Genomic DNA, 10601 nt, shown 5'->3' with positions numbered 1-10601 from the left:
CAAGTTTCCATAGCATCAAGGTTTTTAATCAGAAAACTAGTAGAAGCTATTAGAAAAGTGATGATGACCGTCTGATGAAGATCCAAAGCTGCAAAAATTATATTTGAACGTGGAATGCAGACCCTCCCAGATGCCACACTCTGCTTCTGCTTCTTGAAACAGTAGATGAAAAAGGAAAGAAAGAAGTACCAAGACAAGATTATAAAACTGGTGTGTACTTTATATGCTTACATAACATGTTCAATGGATATTAACAAAATACAACATAATGATACCATTTATAAGAAATTATAGGATTTATTTAAAATGTTAATGTATTTGAACACTTAGATATTATTGTCCAGTAATGGGATACATGTTTAAAGTTATTTGATATTCTTCTATCTTTGGTCAGGTTCCCAGAAGTGAACTTTGGGATGAAAATGAGTGCAAATGATTTACTAAGGAAGGGCTTCCCTGAGCAAGCTGTTAGGGAGTGAGGAAGCTGGACAGGGAAGGGGAAGAAGCCAGGCAGGGATATGTTTTCAGGAGAAGTGCTGGCCCCAACCTGACCCTACAGGGAGTTCTGGAGCGTAATCAGGATGGGGCAATTGGCTCAGCCTTCCTGTTCCTGCACCAGGGAAGGGGAAGAGGAAGTCCATGGGCACTTCTGGCTCTTGGTAACCCAAAGCAGCTCCCCTAGCCTGAGGTTGTCCTTAGAATCAACAGTCACCTGTGCAGGGAGTTAGGAGCAAAACACACAGAATTGGCTCAGCGGATCTGAGGGGGGTCTGGACAGAGCTGACCGTCTATGTTTGCCACCCTTTGATCTTATCAATGTACCTTTGGAGATGCCATCAAACATTTACATTTGAGTAGGTAATGAAGGTGTTCTCATGCAGCTCAGCCACATGGCCCCTCCTAGTGCTAGAAGGATGGGACCTGGGACTACGAAGATGAGCCAACCACCATGTTCGGTGGATTTAGTAGATTTGGTGATTCTGCCAAGGGTTAAAGTGGCAATCTTCTTAAAATCTCTTGCCATATCTAACTTTTACCTCCCAACTTGTTTGAACTTAAACTTTTTATTTTGAGAAAATTGTAGATTCACATGTGATTGCAAGAAATAACACAGGGACATCTCCTGTAAGCTTTACCCAGCTTCCACCAATGATAACACCTCACAAAACTGTAGTACAATAACACGACCAAGATATCCACATTGATACAGTCAAGATTCAAAACAATTCAATCACACAAGGATCCCTCATGTTGCTCTTTTACAACTGTACTCACGTCCCTCTCTCCTACTGACTCCTTCCTTAATCTGTTCTCCATTTCAATAATTTTGTAGAAACAACATTTCAAGAATGTTATATAACTGTAGTTTTATGGTATATAACCTTTTGGGATTAGCTTGTTTTTGCTCTGCATATTCTCTGAAGATCATCTAAGTGGTTGTATCAGCATCTCATCATCTCATTCTTTTTTACTGCTGAGTAGTATTCCATGGTACGGATGTACCACAGTTTGTATAACATTCACACACCGAAGGAACATTGAAGACTTTTCCAGTTTTAGGTCATTACAAACAGCGCTACTATAAACACTCCCGTACAAGTTTTTGTGTGAACGTAAGTTTTAATTTCTCTGTGATCAATGCACGGGAATACAATTGTTGGGTTGAATGTTTACAGTTGCATGTTTACTTTTTTAATAAACTAACAAACTGCTTTTCGGACTGGCTGCACTATTTTATAGTCTCCCCAGGAATGTATGTGTGATCTACTTTCTTCTCATCCTAGCCAACATTTAGTGTTGTCATTATTTTTCATTTACTCGTTCTGTTATGTGTGTAGTGATAGCTCATTGTGGTTTTAATTTGCAGTTCCCTACTGGCTAATGATGTTGAATGTATTTTCACCTGCTTTTTGCCATCTGTATACCTTCAGTGAAATGTCTATGCATGTTTTTTGCCCATTTTCTAAGTCGAATTTTTATGTTGAGTTTTAAGAGCTTTTTATTTATTCTAGACATTTGGTGTGCAAATATTTCCTCCCAGTCCACAGCTTGTCCTTCATCCTCTTATCAGAGCTTTCACAATCAAAAATTTGTATTTTTTTCTCTCTTTTTTTTTTTTTTTTTTTGGCTTGTTCCCCAACCAGGGATTGAACCCAGGACCTCAGCAGTGAGAGTGCAAAGTCCTAACCACTGGACCACCAGGAATTCCCAAAAATGTGTACTTTTGATGAAGTACAACATACCAGTTTTTCCTTTAACAGATCATGTCTAAGGACTCTTTGCCTTGCCTTATATCCTAAAGACTTTCCTCTATGTTGTTCTTTCCTAAAAGTTATCACAGTTTTACATTTCACACTTAAGTCCATAATCCATTTGAGCTAATGTTTACATAAAGTGTGAGGTTCATTCTTTTGCCTACAGATGTATCGCTGCTCCAGCATCATTAGCTGAAAGGCTATCCTTCGTCCACTGAGCATAATGCCCCTTAGCCTCCTCCCAGTGGAGTCCCCAGGGCTGGTTAAGTGCCTCCTCTGTCGGCCACAGCTCCTAAAAGGCAGCCCTTTCACACAGCTCTCCCACCAGATTCCGTTACTGCTCCCTCCCCTACTCCTTCACTGGTTGAAGACCACTGCATCCTCCCTTGTGGCTTCTCCATACTTCGCCCACACCTTTGTCAATAGTCCCTTTATCAAACTCTCCTCTAGTCACCTAATTTAAGTGAGCCAGCTGTTTCCTGTCAGGACCCTGATACATCCTACAGACGATAAATTTTCCAAATCCCAAACAACAGACATATACTGTCAGTCATCACAAAGCAATAACCATTTATTATTTTTAAGTTGTTTACAGGTATTTATATGCAAATGGATTTCCACCTTAAGACAGATGAAGATAAGGATGTGACATCAAAAGAGCATGCAGGCAAACACTTCTTTTGTTGTTTCCCTTTAACTGTGCCCGTTGTTGCAGGTGTGGTGTTTGCTCATCCAACTACCACACCGTTACAGTCAAACACTGACCATCTATGTGTCCTGCTCAGGCCAGCTATACTCTTTGCATCATCTTCTATCAAGAACTTCTTCTGGCCACCCAGTTATCACTCTGCTCAACCAGAAGGAGACCACAGCCCTGCTCTGTCTCTGTTAAGATAATAAGATCACCCATAAACTTCACTGATTTACACCCATGCTCATCCCCTTTATGAGGACAAATAATCAAGAACTACAGTGTATGCAGAATTGAGGAAACATACATTATTTCCTAGTTGTATAAAAGGAAACAAACCTATCTAAGAAGCCAATGGCAGTAAAAGTAAATTAAAAGCATAAACCTTCACATAAAAATACTAGAGTTCAGTGTGCTTGGTTTCTGATGATTTCTCTGTGAAACAAGTTTCTCTCATGTTACTTAAAACTTAGCAAACGTTTCACAATTACAAAGATTAAGTTGTATCTACACATCCAAAGTGAAGTGGAATTAAGGCAATTGTCCAGATAACTCAAGATAAAAAAAATAAACACAAAAAACTCTAAAATAATGGCCATATCTCTATATGCAAAGGCAGGTAGAGGGCTGAGACCGAAGCCGTTTTCTGCCACTCAAAATAACCAAATCTACTTCTACTACCATCACTTATATTTTTCCAAAGTTTCAGTGTTTTTGACTGAAAGCCTCCAGATCTCTGCTATCTGAATGATGATCTCAATGAGCACAGACACAGACTAAAGGAAAAAGCTGCAGTTTCAAGCTTAATTATACAGACTGGTTATCCACACTGACCCCTAATAAATGAAAAATTTGCCTTTTATAAATTCATATTATGTTAGGGCTGAAATGGACCTATGAATTCACCTAGCCCAGCTCCCTCATTTTATAGACAAGGAAACTGGAGTCCAGACAGGTTCAGCAAGTTGCTCAAGGTCACAATGAGGCCCAGTCCAGTGCTTTTGCTTACACAACGCTTCATTACATCGTTGGTTTACCAAGTGTGCCTGCATGTGTCAAACCTTTCCAATTGTTTCATTCAGTGTTTTCTCCCTGGTACATTCTGCCTGGTCATATCTAGAAAAGGTGCTAAGGATACATGTAGATGAGGGCCTATGATTCAGTCACCACCAATCAAGGGGATATTTCCCCATACTTTAAAATAAATTCGGTGCTTTAAATAAGAATGGAACCAATTTGGAGACTGAATATGAAGAACACTGGTTTGTTTGCCATCTTTTAAATCCATGCACTCATGAGCTCTTTTTTGGGGGGAAGGGTGAGGGGGAGAGGCAAGGAGGGAGAAATACGATGAAATCAGAAATGACATAGATTTGGCTTCTTTAGTTTGTCATATGTTGCATACAAACAGTCCGAACAGCAAAGATTGAGAAATACTAGGACAAAACATTTGGGCTCCAGCCCTTTAAACAGCAAATGGGACAGGCCGATGAAACTGACCAATGCTTTCAGTGGCCCTTGATTTGATTCCACTGGTATAGACACAGTCCAAATTCAATGTCAAATTTATTTTAACACTGAGGTGAAAGGGTTACCAAACAGAAAATGTAATAAAGTCAATAACTATTAAGCAAATGGCTTCTTATTTTTATAACAAGGAAAAACTTTTTTGGCAAATGTTTTTATAGTTATAGAATATGAAGACATTTAGAACTAATCTCCCCAATATGAAAATGTCCCCAAATTATCAAGTTGAAAGGCACATACCACTGCCCCAGCAGTTCATTCAAGTTGTCTTCAGCACGTGAAATTTTAATTGTGCTTTTTTTAGTTTGTTATCAATGCAATATGGCCTTAAAAAGTGACATCCGTGCATATGTATACTTTCTTTTCAAAGGGACCCATCCTCTTCCCCTTTTCTGATTTTCACTTTCTGAAGATCAATTTTTGTTAGTTCTTTGTTTTATAAAGGACCTAGTCCATGATGGTCTCAGAAAGATACAGTTCGCAGTTTGTGCTCTAATTTATCTAGAAACCAAGTGTGAATTATTTTTGTGTCCTAATACAAAATGGACTTTCCTGAAGTATCAGTGTGACGGTACTTCCATACTGTCATTTGTTGGAATGCAAAAGTACTGGATTATTATCTTTTCTCACTGGTTGTTTAAGGCTTACTTCGCTTCCAGAAGAGATGATTGGCAAACTATTATCCATGTGGTATCTGATAAGGTGGCCAACATTATCAAATACATGATCCTTGGTCCTCACCTTGAAAAGGAAATACAAATGTATTTAGGTTAAATGATAATGGTTCTCCTGAAACGCATAAACAATCATAGGGTAAAAACAGACATATCCTTGAATGAGGTAACTGCTGAATAAAGAAAAATAAAGATACTTTTCAATTCTGGATCCCTTAGTAAACAATTTTCTCATTCCCAATTGCATTTTTTTTAATTTATTTTTTTTAAGATTTTTTTTCCTTTGATGTGGACCATTTTTAAAGTCTTTATTGAATTTGTTACAATATTGCTTCTGTTTTATATTTCCTTTTTTTTTTTTTTTTTGGCCCCGAGGCATGTGGAATCTTAGCTCTCTGACCAGGGATCGAACCCACACCTGCCTGCATTGGAAGGCAAGGTCTTAACCACTGGACCACCAGGAAAGTCCCCCCAATTACATTTTATTGGAGTATAATTGCTTTACAATGGTGCGTTAGTTTCTGCTGTATAACAAAGTGAATCAGTTATATATATACATGTATCCCCATATCTCCCTCTTGTGTCTCCCTCCCACCCTCCCTATCCCACACCTCTAGGTGGTCACAGAGCACCGATCTGATCTCCCTGTGCTATGCGGCTGCTTTCCACTAGCTATTTTACATTTGGTAGTGTATATAGGTCCATGCCACTCTCTCACTTCGTCCCAGCTTACCCTTCCCCCTCCCCATGTCCTCAAGTCCATTCTCTACGTCTGCATCTTTATTCCTGTCCAAGGTTCTTCAGAACCATTTTTTTTTTTAGATTCCATATATATGTGCTATCATATGGTATTTGTTTTTCTCTTTCTGACTTACTTCACTCTATATGACAGTCTTTAGGTCCATCTACCTCACTACAAATAACTCAATTTCATTTCTTTTTATGGCTGAGTAATATTCCACTGTATATATCTGCCACATCTTCTGTATCTTATCCATTCATCTGTCGATTGACACTTAGGTTGCTTCCATGTCCTGGCTATTGTAAATAGAGCTCCAATGAACATTGTGGTACATGACTCTTTTTAAATTATGGTTTTCTCAGGATATATGCCCAGTAGTGGAATTGCTGGGTCGTATGGTGGTTCTAGTTTTAGTTTTTTAAGGCCTCCATACTGTTCTGCATAGTGGCTGTATCAATTTACATTCCGACCAATAGTGCAAGATGGTTCCCTTTTCTCCACACCCTCTCCAGCATTTATTGTTTGTAGATTTTTTGATGATGGCCATTCTGACTGGTGTGAGATGATATCTCATTGTAGTTTTGATTTGCATTTCTCTAATGATTAGTGATGTTGAACATCCTTACGTGTGTTTGTTGGCAATCTGTATATCTTCTTCGGAGAATGTCTATTTAGGTCTTCTGCCCATTTTTGGAGTGGGTTGTTTGTTTTTTTGATATTGAGCTGCATGAGCTGCTTGTATATTTTGGAGATTATCCTTTGTCAATTGCTTCATTTGCAAATATTTTCTCCCATTCTGAGGGTTGTCTTTTCGTGTTGTTTATGGTTTCCTTTGCTGTGCAAAAGTTTTTAAGTTTCTTAGGTCCCATTTGTTTATTTTTGTTTTTATTTCCATTTATCTAGGAGGTGGGTCAGAAACGATCTTGCTGTGTTTTATGTCATAGAGTGTTCTGCCTATGTGTTCCTCTAAGGGTTTTATAGTGTCCGGCCTTACATTTAGGTCTTTAATCCATTTTGAGTTTATTTTTGTGTATGGTGTTAGGGAGTGTTCTAATTTCATTATTTTGCACGTAGCTGTTCAGTTTTCCCAGCACCACTTATTGAAGAGGTTGTCTTTTCTCCTTTGTATATTCTTGCCTCTTTTATCAAAGACAAGGTGACCATAGGTGCATGGGTTTATCTCTGGGCTTTCTATCCTGTTCCATTGATCTATATTTCTTTTTTTGTGCCAGTACCATACTGTCTCGATTACTGTAACTCTGTAGTATAGTCTGAAGTCAAGAAGCCTGATTCCTCCAGCTCCATTTTTCTTTCTTAAGATTGCTTTGGCTATTGGGGGTCTTTTGTGTTTCCATACAAATTGTGAAATTTTTTGTTCTAGTTCTGTGAAAAATGCCATTGGTAGTTTGAGAAAGATTGCCGTGACTCCATAGATTGCTTTCAGTAGTATAGTCATTTTCACAATGTTGATTCTTCCAATCCAAGAACATGGTATACCTCTCCATCTGTTTGTATCATCTTTAATTTCTTTCATCAGTGTCTTATAGTTTTCTGCATACAGGTCTTTTGTCTCCTTTGGTAGGTTTATTCCTAGGTATTTTATTCTTTTAGCTGCAGTGGTACATGGGAGTGTTTCCTTAATTTCTCTTCCTGATTTTTCATCATTAGTGTATAGGGATGCAAGAGATTTCTGTGCATTAATTTTGTATCCTGTTACCCTACCGAATTCATTGATTAGGTCTAGTGGTTTTCTGGTAGAATCTTTAGGACTCTCTATGCATAGTGTCATGTCATCTGCAAACAGTGACAGTTTTACTTCTTCTTTTCTGATTTGGATTCCTTTCATTTCTTTTTCTTTGATTGCTGTGGCTAAACCTTCTGAAACTATGTTGAATAATAGTGGTGAGAGTGGACAAACTTGTCTTGTTCCTGATCTTAGAGGAAATGGTTTGTTTTTCACCATTGAGAATGATGTTGGCTGTGGGTTTATCACGTCTGCTTTTATTATGTTGAGGTAAGTTCCCCCTATGCCTACTCTCTAGAACGTTTTTTATCATAAATGGGAGTTGAATTTTGTCAAAAGCTTTTTCTGCATCTGAGATGATCATATGGTTTTTATTCTTCTATTTGTTAATATGGTTTATAAGATTGATTGATTTGTGTATATTGAAGAATCCTTGCATCTCTGGGATAAATCCCACTTGATCGTGGTGTATGATCCTTTTAATGTGCGATTGGATTCTGTTTGCTAGTATTTTGTTGAGGATTTTTGCATCTATGTTCATCAGTGATATTGGTCTGTAGTTTTCTTTTTCTGTGACATCTTTGTCTGATTTTGGTATCAGGGTGATGGTGGCCTTGTAGAATGAGTTTGGGAGTGTTCCTCCCTCTGCAACTTTTTGGAAGAGTTCGAGAAGGATAGGTGCTAGCTCTTCTCTAAATGTTTGATAGAATTCACCTGTGAAGCCCTCTGGTCCTGGGCTTTTGTTTGTTGGAAGATTTTTAATCACAGTCTCAATTTCAGTGCTTGTGATTGGTCAGTTTATATTTTCTATTTCTTCCTGGTTCAGTCTCAGAAGGTTGTGCTTTTCTAAGAATTTGTTCATTTCTTCCAGGTTGTCCATTTTATTGGCATAGAGTTGCTTGTAGTAATCTCTCACAATCCTTTGTATTTCTGCAGTGTCAGTTGTTACTTCTCCTTTTTCATTTCTAATTCTATTGATTTGAGTGTTCTTCCTTTTTTTCTTGATGAGTCTGGCTAATGCTTTATCAATTCTGTTTATATTCTCAAAGAACCAGCTTTTAGTTTTATTGATCTTTGCTATCGTTTCCTTAATTTCTTTTTCATTTATTTCTGATCTGATCTTTATGATTTCTTTCCTTCTGCTAACTTTGGGGGTATTTTTGTTCTTCTTTCTCTAATTACTTTAGGTGTAAGATTAGGTTGTTTATTTGAGATGTTTCTTTTTCCTTGAGGTAGGTTGTATTGCTATAAAATTCCCTCTTAGAACTGCTTTTGCTGCATCGCATAGGTTTTGGGTCATTGCGTTTTCACTGTCATTTGTTTCTAGGTATTTTTTTATTTCCTCTTTGATTTCTTCAGTGATCTCTTGGTTATTTAGTAGTGTATTGTTTAGCATCCATGTGTTTGCATTTTTTACAGATTTTTTTCCTGTAATTGATATCTAGTCTCATAGCGGTGTGGTCACAGAAGATACCTCATACAGTTTCAATTTTCTTAAATGTACTGTGGCCTGATTTGTGACCCAAGATATGATCTATCCTGGAGAATGTTCCATGAGCACTTGAGAAGAAAGTGTATTCTGTTGTTTTTGGATGGAATGACCTATAAATATCAATTAAGTCCATCTTGTTTAAAATATCATTTAAAACTTATGTTTCCTTATTTATCTTCATTTTGTATGAACTGCCCATTGGTGAAAGTGGGGTATTAAAGTCCCCTACTATGACCATGTTACTGTCGATTTCCCCTTTTATGGCTGTTAGCATTTGCCTTATGTATTGAGGTGCTCCTATGTTGGGTGCATAAGTATTTACAATTGTTGTATCTTCATCTTGGATTGATCCCTTGATCATTATGTAGTGTCCTTCTTTGTCTCTTGTAACATTCTTTATTTTAAAGTCTATTTTGTTTGATAGGAGAAATGCTACTCCAGCTTTCTTATGATTTACATTTGCATGGAATATCTTTTTCTATCCCCTCACTTTCAATATGTATGTGTCCCTGGGTCTGAAGTGGGTCTCTTGTAGACAGCAAATATTGTTTTTTTATCCATTCAGCCAGTCTATGTCTTTTGGTTGGAGCATTTAATCCATTTACATTTAAGGTAATTATCAATATGTATGTTCCTGTTATCGTTTTCTTCATTGTTTTGCGTTTGTTATTGTAGGTCTTTTCCTTCTCTTGTGTCTCCTGCCTAGAGAAGTTCCTTTAGCATCTGTTGTAAAGCTGGTTTGGTGGTGCTGAATTCTCTTAGCTTTCGCTTGTCTGTAAAGGTTTTAATTTCTCCATTGAATCTGAATGAGATCCTTGCTGGGTAGAGTAATCTTGGTTGTAGGTTTTTCCCTTTCATCACTTTAAATATGTCCTGCCACTCCCTTCTGGCTTGCAGAATGTCTGCTGAAATATCAGCTGTTAACGTTATGGGGATTCCCTTGTATGTTATTTGTTGCTTTTCCCTTTCTTTCAATATTTTTTCTTTGTATTTAATTTTTGATAGTTTGATTAATATGTGTCTTGGCATGTTTCTCCTTGGATTTATCCTGTATGGGACTCTCTGTGCTTCCTGGACTTGATTGACTATTTCCTTTCCCATATTAGGGAAGTTTTCAACTATAATCTCTTCAAATATTGTCTTAGTCCCTTTCTTTTCTTTTCTTCTGGGACCCCTATAATTCGAATATTGGTGCATTTAATGTTGTCCCAGAGGTCTCTGAGACTGTACTCAATTCGTTTCATTCTTTTTTCTTTATTCTGCTCTGCGGTAGTTATTTGCATTATTTTATCTTCCAGGTCATTTATCCATTCATCTGCCTCAGTTATTCTGCTATTGATTCCTCCTAGAGAATCGTTAATTTCATTTATTGTGTTGTTCATCATTGTTTGTTTGCTCTTTAGTTCTTCTGAGTCCTTATTTAACCATTCTTATAGTTTCTCAATTATATTTCCATGATTTTGGATCATCTTTACT

The 10601-nt window shown here is 37.4% G+C and overlaps 1 protein-coding gene across 2 annotated transcripts in view; it reads right to left on the bottom strand.

The window, feature by feature from the left end:
* Window positions 1-2799: 2799 nt before the first annotated feature.
* Window positions 2800-10601, bottom strand: part of SHC4 (SHC adaptor protein 4) — a 126595-nt gene continuing 118793 nt past the window's right edge. For both annotated transcript variants that reach the window (XM_060294281.1, XM_030842672.3), the window contains one exon: window positions 2800-5214. In XM_060294281.1, coding sequence (XP_060150264.1) covers window positions 5059-5214 — 156 coding nt within the window. In that variant the 3' untranslated portion in view covers window positions 2800-5058. The remainder of the gene's footprint in view (window positions 5215-10601) is intronic.

Source organism: Globicephala melas, chromosome 2 (assembly GCF_963455315.2).
Source record: "Globicephala melas chromosome 2, mGloMel1.2, whole genome shotgun sequence".
In the NCBI taxonomy this organism is placed as follows: domain Eukaryota; kingdom Metazoa; phylum Chordata; class Mammalia; order Artiodactyla; family Delphinidae; genus Globicephala; species Globicephala melas.
This window is presented reverse-complemented; position numbering and strand designations above follow the sequence as displayed.